The sequence below is a fragment of the Pezoporus occidentalis genome, unplaced genomic scaffold, assembly GCF_034315485.1.
Source record: "Pezoporus occidentalis ecotype Australia unplaced genomic scaffold, CSIRO_AGI_Poc_V1 ctg324, whole genome shotgun sequence".
In the NCBI taxonomy this organism is placed as follows: Eukaryota; Metazoa; Chordata; class Aves; order Psittaciformes; family Psittacidae; genus Pezoporus; species Pezoporus occidentalis.
Window position 1 is genome coordinate 25,333 of NW_026915202.1, and position 18,156 is coordinate 43,488.

At 54.8% G+C, this 18,156-nt stretch overlaps 4 protein-coding genes across 4 annotated transcripts; 2 read left to right on the top strand and 2 right to left on the bottom strand.

The window, feature by feature from the left end:
- Positions 1–12: 12 nt before the first annotated feature.
- Positions 13–603, bottom strand: LOC134168782 (cytochrome c oxidase assembly factor 3 homolog, mitochondrial). The gene is made up of 2 exons (XM_062628825.1): positions 385–603; positions 13–292 (listed from the first exon to the last, which is right to left on the bottom strand). The coding sequence occupies exons 1-2, from the start codon at positions 566–568 to the stop codon at positions 180–182; spliced, it is 297 nt and encodes a 98-aa protein (XP_062484809.1). The 5' UTR covers positions 569–603; the 3' UTR covers positions 13–179.
- Positions 604–798: 195 nt separating this feature from the next.
- Positions 799–4,581, top strand: CNTD1 (cyclin N-terminal domain containing 1). Its single transcript, XM_062628826.1, has 7 exons — positions 799–974; positions 1,045–1,120; positions 1,337–1,511; positions 2,456–2,618; positions 3,051–3,195; positions 3,573–3,669; positions 4,105–4,581. Exons 1-7 carry the CDS (start codon positions 803–805, stop codon positions 4,264–4,266), a joined length of 990 nt encoding a protein of 329 aa, XP_062484810.1. The 5' UTR covers positions 799–802; the 3' UTR covers positions 4,267–4,581.
- A 544-nt stretch (positions 4,582–5,125) lies between these two features.
- Positions 5,126–9,395, bottom strand: BECN1 (beclin 1). Its single transcript, XM_062628827.1, has 11 exons — positions 9,205–9,395; positions 9,061–9,128; positions 8,911–8,969; positions 8,482–8,572; positions 8,173–8,309; positions 7,581–7,775; positions 7,221–7,367; positions 6,530–6,679; positions 6,384–6,444; positions 5,804–5,946; positions 5,126–5,513 (listed from the first exon to the last, which is right to left on the bottom strand). Exons 1-11 carry the CDS (start codon positions 9,329–9,331, stop codon positions 5,345–5,347), a joined length of 1,347 nt encoding a protein of 448 aa, XP_062484811.1. The 5' UTR covers positions 9,332–9,395; the 3' UTR covers positions 5,126–5,344.
- A 115-nt stretch (positions 9,396–9,510) lies between these two features.
- Positions 9,511–15,676, top strand: PSME3 (proteasome activator subunit 3). The gene is made up of 11 exons (XM_062628828.1): positions 9,511–9,661; positions 10,112–10,144; positions 10,446–10,508; positions 10,987–11,091; positions 11,391–11,439; positions 12,033–12,145; positions 12,773–12,841; positions 13,059–13,126; positions 13,278–13,332; positions 13,558–13,644; positions 14,040–15,676. Exons 1-11 carry the CDS (start codon positions 9,620–9,622, stop codon positions 14,118–14,120), a joined length of 765 nt encoding a protein of 254 aa, XP_062484812.1. The 5' UTR covers positions 9,511–9,619; the 3' UTR covers positions 14,121–15,676.
- The last annotated feature ends 2,480 nt before the right edge of the window (positions 15,677–18,156 follow it).

Here is an 18,156-nt window from a genome sequence, read left to right on the forward strand (position 1 = left end):
CGGAAGCCACGGGCAGGGCCCTGGCAAAGGCAGCCGCCTGCGCGGGAGCGCCCGGCGCGTCTCCCTGCACCGCACCGGGCAGGCCCAGAGCCCGCACCCGGGGCCGGGCGCTTCCCCCTCCCGCTCCGCGGGGGCTGCAGCTCACGCCGTTCAGCGGGGCCGGGCCGGGCGCTCCGCGCTCAGCTCCCTGCGCTCTCAGCCCGCGCCCGGGCCCGCGCCCGCGCCGCCTCCGCCTCCTGCTCCAGATCGTCCAGGAACCGCTCCTGCGACACCGAGTAGAAGGTGTACGCGTCTGCGGGCCGCGTTAAGGAGAAGAGCTGCCGCGGAGCGCTCCCGGTCCCGGTCCCGGTCCCAACCCCGCCTCGCCCCGGCCCCGCAGGATACAGATCCCGACCGTGACGGCGCCGATGCCGAGCGCCAGCAGCACGTTGCGGCGGCGGGGGCGGCTCCGCAGGGCGCGCTCCACCCGCTCCATGTGCAGCCGCTGCTGGGGGCTCAGTCCCGGCTCCCGCCGAGGGTCGATGCGCCGAGCGAACGCCGCCTCCCGGCCCGGCTCCTGCGCCGCCATCTTCCGCCGCCGCCGCCGGTTCCGTACAGCGTGCTGACGTCACATCCACCAGAGACACGCGTCCAATCAGAAGCGGCTTTGGGAGCGGGGCGTCGAGTGGTTGGCTGCGGCAGGGGCGCGCTCTGATTGGCCGAGCGGGGCCCCGTGACCGCGCGCGTGCTGAGGGGGCCGCCGGTCCCGGTTGCGGTCCCGGGGCCGCTGCGGCGCTGTCGGAGCCTTCACCGGGGGCGGGCAATGGGCTCCCAGGCGCAAGCAGCGTCCCGGTGCCGCGAGCCAGGCCCCGCCTTCGGCAGGGTGTCCCCGGAGGTCATCGAGGAGGCGCTGATCCGCCTGGCCACGGAGAACGAGCGGCACCTGAGCGAGCTGCCCGAGGGGGCCGGGTGCTTCAAGGAGGCGCGGATCGTGGGTGAGGGCCCAGCCCGGCGGCCTGTGGCGGTCAGGGCCGGGGCAGGGCTGACTCTGCCCTTCTCCTGCAGAGTTCATCTTCCTCTTGGCTGAAAAGTGGCGCCTGGACCCGTCGGCGCGGTACCAGGCAGTGGAGTTACTTGAGAGGTACGGAGCAGCCCGGGTGCTCGGTACATTCCCTGTCTCTCTCTCATGTGCCCTGGACCGCTCGCTCAACCAACCTGTGGTTGGTTTTCGCAGCCCCAGAGCTTTCTCTCTTTGCTGATTTAGCTCAGTTTTTTGAGCTGAATACATGCAGAACTGCTGCTTGTCCTTTTGCTTAGCAGAAGAGAACGGTTTTCTGAGCAGTTTTGGGTTTTGTAGGTTTATGATCAAGCAGGTGGAACAAATCTCTAAGTCCTCTAGGAAGAGCGTTAAACACTGTGAGCAGGGGGGAGGCAGCAGCTGCAGCTCTCTGGAAGATCAGCTCTACAACACGTTTGTCCTGCGGCTCGTGTCATGCATTCAGCTCGCGAGCAAACTGTCCCTGCACTATAACGTAAGCCCAATGAACCTGTTCTTGTCATGGCTTTTAGCAGTGTAGCAAGCTATGTGGTACACTTATGTCTGTTAAAAAGAAGATTAGAAAGGAAGAGGGCCATGAAAGCAGTCAGGGGCTGGAGCACCTTCTGTATGGAGCCAGGCTGAGAACATTGGGGCTGTTCAGCCTGGAGAAGAGAAGCTGCTTGGAGACCTCAGAGCAGCTTCCAGTGCCTGAAGGGGGCTACAAGGATGCTGGAGAGGGACTCTTCTTCACGGACTGGAGCGATAGGACAAGGGGAAATAGGTTTACACTTAAACAGGGGAAGTTCAGATTAGATATAAAGTTCTTTACTGTGAGGGTGGTGAGGCACTGGAATGGGTTGCCCAAAGAAGTGGTAAATGCTCCATCCCTGGAGTGTTCAAGGCCAGGTTGGACAGAGCCCTGGGTGACATGGTTTAGTGTGAGGTGTCCCTGCCCATGCAGGGGCTTGGAACTGCATGATCTCAAGATCCTTTCCAACCCACACAATTCTATGATTCTATTATTTCCAATTTGAAAACTATTACTGATCATAAAATGCAAAGTATATTGAAATGGAGACCTAAATTTAGGTTTAAACATTTAGGGTGGATGAATTGTCACTTGTCAAGTAGCAATTTGTGAGATGTTCCCAATATTGCAGGGAAAAAAGTACAGGCAGTGGGGAAAAGTCTGTGGTTGTCAAAAGGTGTATGTCTGCAGGGGGAAAGATTGTGGGGTAAGGGAAACCTTGGGGAGAGAAGGTCTGAACTGGAGTTTTAATTCCAGCTCAACAGGGGTGTTAGACAGGATTAGAGAGCCATGGGAGCTGCAGTGGTTCCGGCTGAAATCCAGTGGGAGGAGTAAACCAAGGAGGTGCTTGCTTCTCCCCGCTGCTCAGGAGCTCATTTGTCTTTTTTCCCCTCTTTTTCCTCCTTCAGAGAGTTAACAGCGACGTAGCTTTAAAATTTCTGCAGTCTCTGAAGTACTCGTACACGAAACAGGAGCTGCTCGAGTCAGAACTTGCTGTTCTAAAAACTCTGCACTTCCAGGTCAACGTCTCGACTCCTTTGGCTTACGTGGAGTTGCTCCTGGAGGTTCTGGGTAAGAGGATTAAGAGGAGAGGGTTTTCAAAAGGTGGAATAGAGCCATTGCTGGTTTGAACCAGACTGTCTCCTCTTACAGATTTTGGCATATGGTGCATTCACATTGTGCAGGGCTTTACTCTTTGGGTGAGAACTTTGTCCGTACTAGAATCCGATGAGTGCTGTTGGACAGCATGTTGAACATGATGTGTTCAGTAGAAGAGTTTAAAACCCCCAAAACCTAATGCAAGAACATGTTTTCTACAAGTGCCCAGGTCTAACAACCTGAATTTAGGTATCAGTGAGATGATACTGAGCTTGAGAAAGCCTGTGGCACTCAGAAACAAGGGGTAGCTGGCACCAGGAGTCTCCATCCTTGGCTCGCGGCTTCTTTCTAATCCAGTTTCATGCCTTGGGATATGGTGCTGATCCTGTGTGATCCCTGTGCTAGGGTACAACGGCTGCTTGCTTCCCACCAAGCCCTTACATGAGATGTGTATTCAGCTCCTCGACTTCTCCTACCTTGCACGAGATGCCATCTACGACACTCTGTTGAAGATTGCCGTCGAAAACTCCACACCAAGCAGACTGCAAGTGTGAGTAGCTCCCATGGCTGATGCTTTAACTGTTTGAAATGAAAACCCTAAAAAACCCTTAAGAAATAGTAGCATAATTCCCATGATGCCACTTTTGGGGGGCATGTTTTTAAAAAAACAGTAATTTTGAGGGGCTTTCAGCATTTATTGAGCTTAATGTTCAAAGCAATGTGCTTCTACACGGGTGCTTTAGGGGCAAGCTAGGGAAATGTTTAATCATAAAACCCCAGCTTTGGCACTGTCCACTGAAGTTAACAGCATCAGGCTTTGTTTGGACTGAGCAAGTGAACGTGTGCTTTGTAGCCCTCCCAGAAGCAGGTGCTTTTGAACTGCAAAGCTGGCATTGATGACACCAAGAGACACTTTTACTTCTGCAGAGCAAAGTTTTTGACAGTGAAGGAAGATTTCATGCTCTTGGCTGTAGGAACCATCAGCACAAGCATGTTCGTACTAAACCCTGGCCATTGGAAGCAGGTACAGTCACTTCCAAAGGTGTTGGCTCTATGTGGGTTGTTGAAGTGCAGCAGGAAGCACGTGTGAGGGTGTTGGAAGGCTCCTGTGTGCATTAGTGTGTGTATGTCCTTGTGCTTCAGCATCTCCACAGCCAGAACAAACCCCATACAGGTGAAGTAATCCCGTGGGACTATTTCACAGCCTGTGTGTAGCTTTTTCACCTCTTCAGTAGAAGTGATTAAAAAAGAAAATGCAAAGCAAACATAAAACCCCCCTAAACCAAGCAAACAAACCCCCAGCCACATAGAAAACATACCAAGAGGCTTCACATTTGTTGAAGTGTGGCCATGGAGCACTTATTCCCGTTATTCCCATTAGATTTGCAGGATTAAGAAGTATGTAAAGGAACATCTCTTAGGCACTGTTAGTAAGTTGCTCTCTTGGGTTTTTTTTAAGGTTGTGGAGCATTTGAACTGTATCACTGGCATCACTTCCCAGAGCATACAAGATTTTTCTTACGCAGTACTGAAACAGGTCATTGGCAGCACCAGTCCGAGGCAGGGCTACAGGAGGTGTGGAACAAAAGCTCTGGAACACAGAACTGGGCCTCCTCAGTAGAGCTGCCTGCCCCAGGGCAGCAAAGCACTGCCACTGCCCAGAGCACCCCATGCAATTTGGTTTGCTTTTGTTTGGAACACCAGGGTTAAGTTAGAAAAGCTCCTTTCAGGCAACACCCCAGTGCTGTGAGGGGAGGCGCCAGGAGCCAAGTAGAAATAACCTCTTTGGGCAGAAAAGTCTTTATTGTAAGACCTACATCAGCTTAGTTCCGAACAGAAGTTCCCTTGAACAAGGAGCAAGCCCTGAGGAGTCACGTTCTGAAACGGCAGTGAGGCGCGTGGTGTGGTAAGGGCACTAGGAGCAGCTCACAACCCCGTTACAAACAGAGCTGTACGTGCTTTCTCTATTTGCTGCTGCTTTAAAGCTGACTCTTGTCCCAGGCAGCCGGGATGCTCCTGTGTCCCCTCTCTGCTCCCAGCCCAGCAGGCAGTTGCCCACCTCTGTGGTCAAAGGCACAGCTCCCCCAGTTTGGAAAGGGATGCGACTGTCGCGATAGCAGGGACTTGCTGAGCCCGTCACTGGGAGCTGTGCCCATGTCACATGGAAGCACTCTTCGTGTAGAATAGTGTTTTATTATTTACTGGGTGCACCTCCAGGTGAGAACAGGCTGCAGGAAGTATCACAAACACCAGCATCATCCCAGCTAACGGTACCTGAAGCAGTATCAAACCTTGCTACGTTGAGCGGCACAGAGTACTGACGTGACTTAGAATCCTTTATTTCAGACTGAAGTTACCTTGAGCTCCTCCACGTTCCTCTGTAACATTTCACTTCTCTAGCTGTAAGAGTGGTACTGAACTCACCCCTTTGAAGTTCAGCAGTCATTTCAGTCTATAAACCTCAAAGTGCCAGTTTAGCATTGATTTAACAGCTTTTTATTGTGTTCAGCTCCATGACACAACTTTACATATTGCTTTTCTATATACTACTTGTAATAATGGTCTTTTAAATAAAGTGTCTTGTGGTTTTTTGGTATTGTAAACATTTTATACTGGTTAATATTAAGAGACATCTTAATGTGACTTTCTCTGACGGAACACAGACATCCTGCAGCTGCCAGGACGAGTTCTTCCCATGGTTACTTGTTATAGAACTGGGATGAGACCCAGGCAAGACCCCACTTCAGGTTAGTTAACATGAATTTCAGTGCTTTTGTCCATTGCTCCTCAGAGTTAAATTGTGTTTTAATAGAGTAAGAGCCACCGCTGCCGCCTGTGTCTTCAATCTTTCCTTTCTCCACGTCCATCCTAGACCATACAAAGCTTCATTAGTGTGTTACTAGTGCGAGCATTTCTTTTCCATGTGACATTTCAACCTGACATTTTTGTTATTTTATATAAGAATACTTTGGTTTTAACAGAAATCTACCAAGCCTCAGGTCTTCACCTGAGGAACAGGCTTTAAGTACCAAGAGAAATGGGGTAATCTTGCACGTTATAAAGATCACGGGCTGATTCCAGGGCAGAACCATGTCAGTCAGTGCTGTGTGGGGCTGCACATGAGGTGTTCACTTGCTGTGTCAGACAGCAGCACTCACCTGTAGGGCAAACAAAACCGGGTTTCCCCTTTCTCCACTTCCTCTTTAAACTGCTGCACGCAGTCCAGGAAAGCCACCATCGCATGGTCAAATTTATTGTCCCAGAAGAACCTCAGGCCTCCAGAACAGTACAAGGGAAGCTCCTGGAAAAGAGATGGGTTTCAAGCACTCTAAGTATTCCCATTTAGATAGAGTCATTGCAGCTCTTTAGTCCTCTGTAGTGTGAGGCTTAAATTTGTCAGGGGATCCTTAGAAACGGTTTGTGGCACGTAGCAAGTGTGACTTGTGGTTGGTGCCTGTTACGTGCAGGCTTGGGTTCCTAATCACCAACAACCAGCCCACACCATCTTCCTCTGGCCAGTGCAGTGTTTGGCTCCAGAGTCCTGTTGTTTTTAACCAGGTGGCAGGAAGAGCAGCTTGATACAGGATATGGAATTACTAGATTAGATACTAGTTATTTTGTTAGAGAAGTTGTGGCACGTAGTTGTCCTGTACCATAGACACAAAAAGCTAAGTTTGCTTTCTGTGACCAGGGCTCTGTGGCACTCAAGGTCAGTGTGACTTGTGTGGGGTCTCTTACCTTTGATTTGTCCGTGAGAGACTCTAAATATGAGTGGTTGCCATATGGTACAAGACGGTATCTGAAAGGAGATGGGATTCACAGGCAGATGAGCCCAGCTGTCTCTGTCTGGGCCAGAAGCAAAAGCTGTGTTACATGGCATGTACCTCTGAAACTTCAGGCCCATTTTGTTTGCAAGGGCATGGAGCAGCAGCACAGTCTGCCCCCAGGCAGCGTTGATCTCATTCCATTCTACAGGCACGCTGGGGAGCCGGCCAAGTCTGAAGTTATTTATTGTGCCAAACTGACCACTGTGCCTGTGATAGGAGGAATCAGAAATAAACTGCTGGAGCAGGAACAGCTTCTGGCACTAAAGTGTGTGATGGCTGCGGTGTAACAGCCATCCCCCATGCACGGGGAGCTCAGCAAAGGGGGGTTGGGGCTCTGATTACAAATCGTATGTAAATAGAAAACCCTTGTTATCTGTTTATCATGGAATCCCAGACTGGTTTGTGTTGGAAGGGACCCTGAAGCTTATCCGCTTCCAACCCCCTGCCACGGGCAGGGACACCTTCCACTGGAGCAGCTTGCTCCAAGCCCCTGTGTCCAACCTGGCCTTGAACACTGCCAGGGATGGGGCAGCCACAGCTTCTCTGGGCACCCTGTGCCAGCGCCTCAGCACCCTCACAGGGAAGAGCTTCTGCCTAAGAGCTCATCTCAGTCCCCCCTCTGGCAGGTTCAAGCCATTCCCCTTGTGCTGTCCCTACAGGCCTTTATCAACAACAGCCTCTCTGCAGCCTCCTTTAGGTATGTGTGACCCCATTAGTGCTGTCCCTGCTCCGAGCAGCCCCACGGTACCAGATGTGGAAGGTGGCGTTGAACACGTTGGTTTTCTTTAGTTTATCCAGTTGCATCTGGGCGTAGCGCATCTGGTTCTCCACACTCTTCAGCTCATCATCCAGCTCCAGCTGTTGCCTCTTGAATTCACAGTATTCCTTCTGATACCTTTGAACAAGAGCAAGACAACAAATGTCAAGTGCTTGTACAGACAAGCGATTGCTCTCCTGGTACTCCAGGGCTTATTTGGCCGTGCCAACTCCAGTTTTGCAAAGACCAAGCCACCTGCATTTGGCTGTTACTTACAGCTTTCTCTACATTATAATCTCATTTATCTGTTACTTAAAATCCCTGCCATAAGCTGAGCTGTGGGTCACTCACTGAGCTTCTTCCTGCTCCAGCCGCTCCGCCTCTGCCCGGACTCTCTCGAAGTCTTCAGCCACAACCTTGCGATTCTTCTCGACATCCTCCAGCTCCTGGATCAGCTGCTCTTCTTCCAGTGCGAGTTCCTTCAGTTCCATCTGCAGCTTCTCCTTATCATCCTCGTTCATTTGCTCCAGGATCTCCAGACACCTCCTAAAGGAGAGCGCCAGGATTACCAAACCAGGGATGGCAGGGAGGCTCCTGCTGGCAGCAGTGCAGATGGGGACTGGGATCTCCCACTGCTGTTGTTCCCAAGCTGTGTTGATCCTGCACCATGAGTCAGGAATACACAGAGCAGGGGAGCAAGATGGTGACCGAGGGCTGCCGCTGCCTGACAGGAACTGTCTCTGTGGAGCCCTGGGTTGCACTGGAATGCCACAGACCTCAGCTGGAGAAGCTGTTACCACGGGATTCTCACAGGTGAAGGTGTCATGTCAATCAAAGAAAACCCCAAGTGCTCAAGTCAGGGATATCCCAATGGTCATGGGAAGGCTCTGGGCTTCCCCCAGCCTAAAGCTACTTGGTCCTGGGTTGCCTCCAGCTCACTCACTTGTAGTTCTGGCACTCGTTCTCGGTGATGTTAAGCTGGGTGTCCAGCTGGTCCAGCAGCGTGTCCGTGCACTCCTCACACAGAGGGTGATCCACGTCTGTCTGCCCGGACATGATGTCAAAGAGGTCGCCGGTGACCTGCAGGAAGCGTTTGCCATCAGGTTGGGTGAAACCGTGGCTGCTGTTGGCTCCTCACCTAAACCTCACCCCCGATACACCGGGAGGCCAGTGCTGTGTCTCCCAGAGCATCCAGAATGAGTGCTGCTCTGGCTCGGAGGTACCCAAACTTACCAGCTCCCACACAACTTGCCTTCAGTCTGCGGCTGAGGTTTTCCATGGTGCCGCCATCCGACGCCTCCCCGATCAGCGTGAAGCTGTTGGCGCTTTCTGTTGACATCATTCTTGGAAAGAATTAAATGGAGAGCTGAGTGCTCAGGGGCCAGGCTTAAACCTGAGGCTGGGTTAAGAGGCAGAAGGGACGAGCACAGGAGAGGAGGAGCTGCATTGCGGGTGAGCTCTAGGGGACGGTGGTTGGGTTCACCCGGAGGTAAGGGGCAGCCCCAGGCAGCACCACGCACTCCCGGGGGAAACAGAGCTCACACAGGACTGGTTGCTACGTGCAGGGCTCAGCTGGGCCCCGCTGCTGAGGGGACCCCGTTCTGCCGGTGGGGATGGGACGGACGGGACCCCACTTCCCCGGACTAGGGGCGGATCGGGCCTGCCGGGAGCGCGGCCGTACCTGGCCGGCGGAATGAACCGCCTGGACACGCCATCCTGCCGGTTCTCCGCGAAGGCTTCCTGCGGGACAAGCGGACACCGTCACCGGGCACGGCAGGGGACACAGGACCGTAAGGGGACACCCCCACCAGTGCACCCGACCCCACCGTACCTCCGTCAGGGCGCTCTCCTCTTCGTGCGCGTCCCCGGGCCGGGCAGGGGCAGCGGCCAGCAGCGGGGCTGCGGGAGAGGAGGCGTTACCCGTGCCCGGCCCCGCCGCCCCCCGCCCCGCCGCCCGCCCTCCGCCCCGCGGTACCGGTGAGCTCCTGGATGGTGAGGCGGTCCAGGATCTTGAAGGAGGTGTCGAGCTTGAGCGGCTGCCCGCAGCGCTGGCACACGAAGCTGACCTGCGCCGTGCCGCCGGCCCCGCGGCTGCCCTCCATGCCCGCTCAGCCCCGCGCCATCGCCACCGCCGCGCGGCGGATGTGACGTGCGGCCGCGGGGGCGCGGTCCTGTCAGGGGTGTAACGAGGGGCGGCCATTTTTAACGTGAGCAGCCAGGACCTCGAGCTCGGCGGCGGAGGGAGAGTGCGCGGCCAATTGGCGGGCGCGCTGCGTGACGTCAGTTCCGGTGGTTGGCGGCGACGCCGGTGTTGGGGCAGCGGCAGCGCGGCCCCCGCGGCATCCCCCGGACCGGAGCGGACCGGACGCTCCCCGCCCGCCGCCGCCGCCATGGCCTCGCTGCTCAAGGTGGACCCGGAGGTGAAGCTCAAGGTGCGCGCCCCGCCGGCGGCCTCCCCCCCTTCTTCAGCGCCCCCGCCGCGCGGGCTGGGCCCGGGCCTCGGGGCGGGGCGGCCCCACGCCGCCGCCGCCGCTGCCGCCGCTGCCCGCTGGTTCCACCGCGGCCGTTGCACGTGAGGGCGCTGAGCCCGGCCCGGCCGCCGCCGCACCGGGAGGGCGGGCGCTGGCCCAAGCGAGGTCTGGAGCCTGCCCCTCCGCGCCCGGTGCCGCCGCCGGCCCGGTGTTGGGTTCTCCTCGTGCCGATGGATGGGCCGCTAGGGCCCGGCCCGCGCAGGCGGAGCAGCTTCCGGCGCCGCCGGCAGCGGCCGCTCGGTGCCCAGCGGCTCGGTCAGCTCCCGGGGGTCCCTCGGAGGGCAGGAGGCGCCCCCGAGGCGCTCGGTATGGCTCGGGAGTGACTGAAGTGCTGCTTTTCTCCTTCTGCAGGTGGATTCCTTCAGGGAGCGGATCACAAGCGAGGTGAGGGTCCCCCCCCCCGGTATTGCTGCTGGTGGGATGGGGACAAACCCATCGGGTCCATGTCCCCGAGAGACCTGGCTGTGGTCTGAGCCTCTCCAGGCAGCTCCGCAGCCCATCAGCTGCCAGCCGTGGCGAGGGGCTCGAGCCTCGTGCTCTCCTGGCCCATTCTCACCCTGCCTCAGTGTGGCAGCAGCCACAGCACTCATGTTCCCTGCTGCTTCCTGCCTTTGGACAGTTGCGTTCCTGCTGTTCTCTGGCGGTGGGAGCTGTTTCCCATCATTATCTGTGCCTTCTCTCTCAGGCTGAAGACCTGGTGGCAAACTTTTTCCCAAAGAAGCTGTTAGAACTCGATGGGTTCCTCAAGGTGAGATCTTCCCGTCTCCTTTTTCACCTCCAAGCTGAGCGCTGATAGCACCGTGGCAGGCCCTGGCCTCTTGTGTCTTTCACTGTGTCGCACGGGGGTGAAGCTGCAGCTCAGTCGCTCGCATGCATTTGAGGGCTGTTGGCTCTAGAGGGGGTGCTTCCCCTTGCAGTTTTCTTTGTGTGATCACCACATTCATCTTTCTTACATGTTTTGCTACGTGGGGCTGTGCTGTGCTGTGCTTTCACATGGCTCCAGCCCTGCAGGCAGTTGATAGCTTTGATCCAGGCTGGAGCTGGCACGCTGCTCTTGGGTGGAGGGAGGGCTCCTCACAGGCTTATTGTTAGACCCTTTCTGTTTCATTTGTCCTTATTTTATAGTTGGATACGAGAGCGAGCTGGATCTTTTGTCTTCTCATTGTGTTTGGTGGGACAGAGTTTCTTCACTCATAATTAAATAACAAATCTGCTTTATTTTCCAGGATCCTATCTTGAATATTCATGATCTCACTCAGATCCATTCGGACATGAACCTCCCAGTGCCTGACCCAATTCTTCTCACAAACAGCCACGATGGACTGGATGGGGTAAGGTTACTCTCTTGGCTGTGATCCCTGCTTCTCTTGATTAAAACTGCATGGCTTGCCCTGTGCTGGAGTAGGTATATTCTCACTCAGTAACAGGCCATGGCTCTCCCAAAGGCTCTTAGGAACTGCTCTGGGAAGTCTGCTGAAGGCAGTACTGTGCTCTGCAGACCTCCTTGGCTCTTAAAGAAGGATGCTTAGATCCAGGAGCGTAGCAGAGGCTCTGAAGTTTCCCTTGGTTCCTTTGGGACACTGCTGTAGCTCCCGAGTAGTTTGTGAGTAAAACATTTTGTATGTTTTAGCCAAATATGAAAAAGAGGAAGCTGGAGGACCGCGAGGAGACCTTTCAGGGTAAGAGTCCCCAAGTCCCTTGTGTTGCTGCTTGCACCCTGAGCCAGTGCACCACGCCCTGGGGATATGAAATGGCACGAATCCCACTTGCCCTGTCCTGACAGCAGCTGCTGCTCATACAGGCCTGTCCCCACGACCTCTCCAAGCTTGACCTACGCTTCTGTTGAGGAGGAGTCAGGTTCCAGCTCTCAGAAGCATAATTAGGACTTCTCTGATAGCCACAAGTAGTACTTGCTTGAGCTTGGCTTGCTGACAGAGGCAGCTCATCTCCCTGTGGCTCTCCTTGTCTGGAGGAAGACACCAGGCTTTGGCTTAAGCTGAGGCACAAACAGCTCGCACACTTGGAGCAGGAAATCCCTTGTGCTCAGGCTCAGCAGCCTGGAGCTCTTCAGCTCCATGTTCTCTCTTCTTCCCTTGTGGTAACTGCTGTCATCCCGTGTCAGATCTCCCCTTCCATGCACGTTAGCTATAGCTTGACTCAGTGTCCACAAGCCTTTGCAGGAGATCAGATGCTCAGGTGGACCTTCGGTGTGATCCGCTGGTGCAGCTCTTCCTGTGTGTCCTGATGAGGTGTTTTTCTCCTCTGCTGGTAGGTACCAAAGTGTTTGTGATGCCCAATGGGATGCTGAAGAGCAACCAGCAGCTGGTGGACATCATTGAGAAAGTGAAACCAGAAATCAGGCTGCTTATTGAGAAGTGTAATACGGTGGGTATGAGCACTGGAGCCAAGTGGAAGCAGGAGGATGGAGGCAAAGCTGCTCTGGGTGGAAGGAGCTGACCCCTCTGTACTCTGTGGATGAGGAAAGGCAGGATTTGTATTGCAGTGTCTGAGAGTGGCTGGGGGTAGGTGTAGGGAAATAATCCTAGAATCCCAGCTCGGAAGGGACCTCAAGGATCATCTGGTGCAACCTTTCTAGGCAAACCGTGACCTACACTAGATAGCCCAGCACTCTGCCCAGCTGAATCTTAACAGTGTCCGGTACTGAGGACCCCACCACTTCCCTGGGGAGATTATCCCAGCAGCTGATAGTTCTCATTGGGAGAAACTTCCCTGTGTCCAGCTGGAATCTCCCCAGGAGTAACTTGTGCCCATCACCCCTCCTCTCCTCCATGTGTGTCCTTGTCAAAAGGGGGTCTCACTCTTCTTTGTAGCCGCCCTTTAAACACTGGAATGTGGGGGTGAGGCCTTCCTGGAGCCTTCTATAGGCTGAACAAGCCCAGCTCTCAACTTTGGATCATCTTTGTGGCCCTTCTCTGGCCCCCTCCATACCTTTTGAGCACGGTCTGTGTGGAGGTGTCGGTATTGATCAGTGCTGTGATCTCTCCACCACAGGTCAAAATGTGGGTGCAGCTTCTCATTCCCAGGATAGAAGATGGAAACAACTTTGGTGTTTCTATTCAGGTGAGGCCCTGCTGGCTCTACTCACTGCCCTGCTGCAGGAGGAGCTGTGCTCCAGGGACAGGGATCTCTTGGCTTCCTCTGAATCTTCCATTTGATAGTGTTCACTCAGGTTTTAAAAGCCCAGCCTGAGCTTGACATGGCACTGCTGAGACGTGCTGCTTGCAGAGCCCTAGTGAGCAGTCTCGTGCAGCCAATGACTTCCTCCTCTTCCCTGCAGGAGGAAACAGTCGCTGAGCTTCGAACTGTGGAGAGTGAGGCAGCGTCCTACCTGGACCAGATTTCTAGGTAGGCATGCAAGGACAAGCCTCGTTTGTGGGAGCCCCTTGGGAAAGGGAGGTGCTTGGGGAAGGTCCCCCAGCTTTCCTAGGGCAGCTTGGGCCTGAAAAAGATCTCGGTGCTGTTAATCTGACCTTTAGTCTCTCCCTTTTCTTATCAGATATTATATCACAAGAGCAAAATTGGTTTCCAAAATAGCTAAGTACCCTCATGTGGTAAGTGAGTGGGGAAGTGGAGATGTACATGGTACAAGCTGCTGCTTTTGGGGACTCTTTAGGCCACTTCATCACTGTCCTTTTTGGGCTGAGGGTCTTGGGGGGGGCAGGGAGGGATTGTGCAGGGGTGCAGGACATCTGCATTAGAGGAGAGCAGTTGAAGGGGTGGGGGGGTTCCCTTGGTGCTGGGGAGGCAGTGCTGGGCTCAGCCTCTGCTCCCTGCAGGAGGACTATCGCCGCACCGTGACCGAGATCGACGAGAAGGAGTACATTAGTCTGCGCCTGATCATTTCAGAGCTGAGGAATCAATATGTAAGTGGAAAACTGGAGCTTGCCAACAGGAGAGAGCCCTTGTGACCCTCCTGCCCTGCCCTTCCCCTTGGGGTACACCCGCTCCTGCCTCCTCCCCGCTCTGATGAGAGGAGCTGACTGTCACCTCTCCTGGGGGTGCCGGTGTCTAGCACCTCCTGAGCTCTCCCTGCAGTCCAAGCTATCCCTGGGGTCCTTAGAGAAATCATTTCTGCGTTACATGTGGTGACTTCTGCACAGTCTGGCTGAAAGAAGCCCTTGGACTGGGGATACGACTGCATGCAAGGGATGAGGGTAGTGCCAGCGTGAGCTATGCTGCTGCTTTAACCCGGGCTCATTGTGAAGACTGAATGCTGCATCCCCTCACCCTGTCTGAGGCCTTGTCTCCCTTTTTGCAGGTCACTTTGCATGACATGATCCTTAAAAACATTGAGAAGATCAAGAGGCCTCGGAGCAGCAATGCTGAGACCCTCTATTAAGTGTCAACGTTTGAACTTGAGAACTGTTCAGTCAGCTAAAGACCGTCATTGCCTTGGTTTGTTACGTGACTATCGAGATGGGAAACTGGCTGGAAATAGTATCGCATTCTTAGTTAAACTCTAAAGAAACTTGCCTAGTTTTGTGATTGGTTTTGTTCAGGTCTCAGGAGCTCTCCCTCCCTCTAGTAACTGGTACCGAGAAGGCCGTGCTGCTTTGGGGTGCCCTAGAGGCTGCTTTGGAGTGAGAGCACCAGCCAGGCAGGAACATTCCTTCATGCCTTTCTTCCTACCTGAGTAGGAGCGACACTAGAGACCAAGCCCCTGTCCTGCCCCATCTCTTAGCTGGGGTCTCTGGGAGTGGGGCAGACAGAGCATGCTGGGGTGGTGGTGCTGTGGGGGAGAAGCTGGCTCTTTGCTGCTGGGCCCCTCTGCTGCTGGTGCTCTGCAAGGACAGGGGAGCCTGCCCCTCCTGGTCCCGGTGCTGCTGCCTGCTCTGCCCTCCTGGCTCTCTCCTGACAGCAGAACCTGCCCCTTGTCCCTCTGCCTTGTCAGTTCTGGCTAGATCAGTGCAGAGCAGCACAAGGTGGTGCTTGAAACTCAGCTGGTCACTGTCCCAGCTGGTCAGGAGCTCAGGTGGCTTCTGCCCCTGGTTGTGATTGGACTTAGAGCCCCTTTCTTGGCTAAACCCAACGTTATTCACACACATCCTGCTGCCCCTTCAGCATGAGAGGAGGGGGGGCCCGGGGTCCGATACTAACTCCTGGTAGTCTCCACACGTGCTCAGGCTGAGCCCCGCTGTCCCCTGGCAGTGCTCCCGTGCAGCTGGTGCTTGGGGTGAGGATGGCTGGTGCCCACCTACCTGGTCCCATGGCAGACCCCGTAGGCCTTCCCCTGCAGAGGGCATGCTCGTGTGCCTGGGGGCTCCGCCGGGACGTTTCATGGTCCATTACAAACCCCTTTGGGAATGACTGGTTGTGTTGCATCAGTTTCTGTGTGTGGCAAATGGGCCCAGAACGCTGCAAGCTCCAAAATTTTTCTTATTTATAGTATTTCTACTTGAGTCCCCTCTTCAGGGAACGTGAAGTCATTTGTTTCAGGAACCTCACTGTTGCCCAGGTCTCGCTGTTACACCTGTATATTCTCATTGTGCAGTAGCCTTAATAGTTGTGTTCCCCCCATTGTAACAACAGTGACAAATGGAATGAATTCTCTCCCTTCCCTTTGTTTTTTACTTAGTTTCTTTGTTTCTTCTGCTTCCACCTCTAAGAGCCATGGTGTCTCTTGCTGGTTTCCCAGGGATTTGCCCCGAGTGTGGAGGGCTGCTGGCCCTTGCTATAGACTCTTCTGTTGTTGTTTGTAGTAAGTCAACTCTTAGTCTTCCCGCTAATAAATGCTCAGTAACAAACCAACTGCATTCTGGCTGCTGTCTGGGAGCAGCACTTCCCCTTGTGTTTGTATTGATTCCTTTTGAGTTGTTGGGCTCTCTTTGCCAGATGAACGTATGTAAACTTTGACCATGTCAAGAAATTAAAATGAGGTACTTGGAATTCTTCTAAGGTAGCCCCTTGTGTGTGATGCCGAGCTCCCAGGCTGCGCAGGGCCAGTGGCTGTGCCTTTCTCACATCCAGTTGCTCCTTCCCTGCATTCTCCTCATGCCTCTCTCTGTTGTAAATGCTCTGCACTGCTCTGTAGGTTGTTTCTACTGCAGCTTGCCTTTGGCCCCACGGTTTTGTGTTTGAGCTGTTCTGTCCCACCTCAGCCCAGTGCGTGGGACTCGGGCACCTTGTGTGTGCTTTGTGTGGTGTCTCCTTGAGACTGCAGCATCCATTGCTGCGTGTGTTCCTTTCCTCTCTTGCCTGCTCCCTGCATGTGGTGCCAAGGAAAGGGCTATCCCTGGCCTCTGTGTCTCCTGCTGGGGGAGGCTCAAGGACACGCTCCTGCCTTCCCTGTGCTGCTGGGGCTGGGAGAGTCCTGCTGGTGCCTGACAGGCAGGAGCTGGGCTGGAAGCCAGGAGCAGGGGAGGGTTTCTTGTCCCTGACCCTCACCCCTCAGTGCAGGGGTTTGTGCTCTGCTCTCCAAGTGGCACTGCGCTGTTGGGGCTGTTCACGGGTGACAGCCCAGCTCCTACACGGGGACTGTTAAACTCTGTGAGGAGAACAAAGGCACAGCAGTTGGGTGCAGACGCTCCCATCCGCAGCCGCCGTGGGGAGGGGTCAGGCAGTTCCCGCTGCTCTGTTGCACAGGAGCTGACCCCGTGAGATGAGGGAATGGGAGTTTTCCAAAGGCTGAGGTCTGGCCCGGGGCGTGCTTCAGCCTTGCCTGCGTCGGGAGCGTTGGCACAGGGTTCCCTGTGCAGTTCTCTCCCAGGTGTCTGCCAGTTCCAGAGTGTCCGCTGCCTGTCTCTGGGGTCGGTCTCTATAGATGGGAGAGGCTGGTGTTTGCTCCCTCCATATCTCTGTGCAAGCAAACTCCCTCCTTGCTTTGTCTGGGAGATGTCTGCAGTTATCAAAGGCACCAATGGGCAGTGTCCAAAAGAACTGGGAGGCAAAATAAACACCAGGAGGAGGATGTGAATTCTCCCCATCAGGTGTGGGCCGAGGCGAAGGGCATCAAACGCCATGAACCAAACAAGTCATGAGCAAGTTATGCTGCTGTTTGAGAGACATGGCTTAAGCTGCCTCAGGCTTCTTTTGGAGAAGGTACCACGAGCATCTCAGTGATGTGGCCCTTAAAGATCCTTGAGTGCTTCCATCAGGAAGGTATCGACATGGGTTTCCTGGCTCTGCAGGCTCTGTTAGTTACTCTGCTTCCTGAAATTCCTGCTGCAAGATGTAGGTGGATTTAGGGCTGTTCCGTCCTAAACGTTGCTCCCAGCAAGTGCAGGCTGATTCTTGTGTTGCTTTAAGAAGCTTTACAAGTCCTCATCTTGAGAAGCACAGCAGAAGAGGACAGGGTTCGGTAACGGGGTATCAGACATGCACCCATGGCACACACCCTGCAGCCCTGGGTGTGTGCCGTGCGCTGGTTTGTCGTGGGGATGTCATTCCAGGTCAGGGTTTCTTTTCCAAACCCCGACATGCACAGACCCAGGGCTGTTCCCACCCTTTATTTTCAGACGTCTCCCAGGCGAGCTGCAGGGTTGAGTTGTGATTTGTGGGGCACTCAAGCCTGTGGAGCTCATCCAGGTCTTTAAAGTACTGCTGCGCTGCTTAGAAAATGACCATCTGTAATTGCAGCCTCTGCCTTGACCTTTAGGGACTTGGGATGCAAAACCAAGAGGCAAAGGGAAAACTGGAGGCTCTGCTCTTTGTCAGTGTGAGCGCTGTGCCTGCGGCCTCAGGGGCTTGTGCATCCTCTTGGCTCGGCTCTGTAGGTGTGTGTTGGTGCAGAGCACTTGTGCAATGCTGGGTGAAACAGATTCCCTGTTCCAGGCTTACATGGAAAGGGAATTTTTCTTTCAGGCCTAGCCCCAAGTAACCCTCAAAGCCTTGAGAGCATCCATTGAAAGACTTGACTTGGACATCAGCGCATCTTTGCTTCATCTGTGGCTGCTCAGAGGCATTCTGCCACTAGAGGCCAGTTGGGGAGAGCAGGGTACCTCTGAAACCTGCAGCTGCAGCATCCTGTGTAGCCAAGGCTCTGTCCTCATCTGTCCCATCTCTCCCCATCATTTGTGTCCGTGCCCTCCTCTGGCACCGGCGCCACGTGCACCGGGAGCCGTGGCTCTGCCGGCGCTGGCGCAGCGGCCGGTGAGGCAGCGATGACACATTGCTGGCAGGGAACGGGCGTGCGTGTCCCTGCCCTGCACAGCTGCAGCCTGGGCTAAAGAAGGCTGAGGCTGCCTGTGGTGGTGAGGATAATGGAGCGTGTCCTATGGCAATGTGGCCTCCTGCCTGCCAGTGTGGTGTCTGGTGAGCACGGCCGGGAAGCTGTCGGGGGGGAGGATGAGAAGGGCCAGGGTGAGGTGAGGTGAGGCTGGCAGCAGGAGTGGAAATGTTGGGTTGAATCTCCAGCCATGGCTCTCTTGGATGCCTTC

What these genes read in the sequence shown, in the direction of transcription:
- BECN1 (XM_062628827.1), bottom strand. Translation starts at nt 9,331, where the DNA reads ATGGAGGGCAGCCGCGGGGCCGGCGGCACGGCGCAGGTCAGCTTCGTG. An exon ending in CACCATCCAGGAGCTCACCG is followed by an intron (nt 9,129 to 9,204) that starts GTACCGCGGGGC and finishes CCTCTCCCGCAG; the next exon opens with CCCCGCTGCTGGCCGCTGCC. An exon ending in CTGGAGCAGGAAGAAGCTCA is followed by an intron (nt 7,368 to 7,580) that starts GTGAGTGACCCA and finishes TCTTGTTCAAAG; the next exon opens with GTATCAGAAGGAATACTGTG.
- PSME3 (XM_062628828.1), top strand. Translation starts at nt 9,620, where the DNA reads ATGGCCTCGCTGCTCAAGGTGGACCCGGAGGTGAAGCTCAAG. An exon ending in ACCCGGAGGTGAAGCTCAAG is followed by an intron (nt 9,662 to 10,111) that starts GTGCGCGCCCCG and finishes CTCCTTCTGCAG; the next exon opens with GTGGATTCCTTCAGGGAGCG. An exon ending in TACCTGGACCAGATTTCTAG is followed by an intron (nt 13,127 to 13,277) that starts GTAGGCATGCAA and finishes TTTTCTTATCAG; the next exon opens with ATATTATATCACAAGAGCAA.
- LOC134168782 (XM_062628825.1), bottom strand. Translation starts at nt 568, where the DNA reads ATGGCGGCGCAGGAGCCGGGCCGGGAGGCGGCGTTCGCTCGGCGCATC. An exon ending in CGCCGTCACGGTCGGGATCT is followed by an intron (nt 293 to 384) that starts GTATCCTGCGGG and finishes CGCGGCCCGCAG; the next exon opens with ACGCGTACACCTTCTACTCG.
- CNTD1 (XM_062628826.1), top strand. Translation starts at nt 803, where the DNA reads ATGGGCTCCCAGGCGCAAGCAGCGTCCCGGTGCCGCGAGCCAGGCCCC. An exon ending in GCAGTGGAGTTACTTGAGAG is followed by an intron (nt 1,121 to 1,336) that starts GTACGGAGCAGC and finishes TGGGTTTTGTAG; the next exon opens with GTTTATGATCAAGCAGGTGG. An exon ending in AACTGTCCCTGCACTATAAC is followed by an intron (nt 1,512 to 2,455) that starts GTAAGCCCAATG and finishes TTCCTCCTTCAG; the next exon opens with AGAGTTAACAGCGACGTAGC.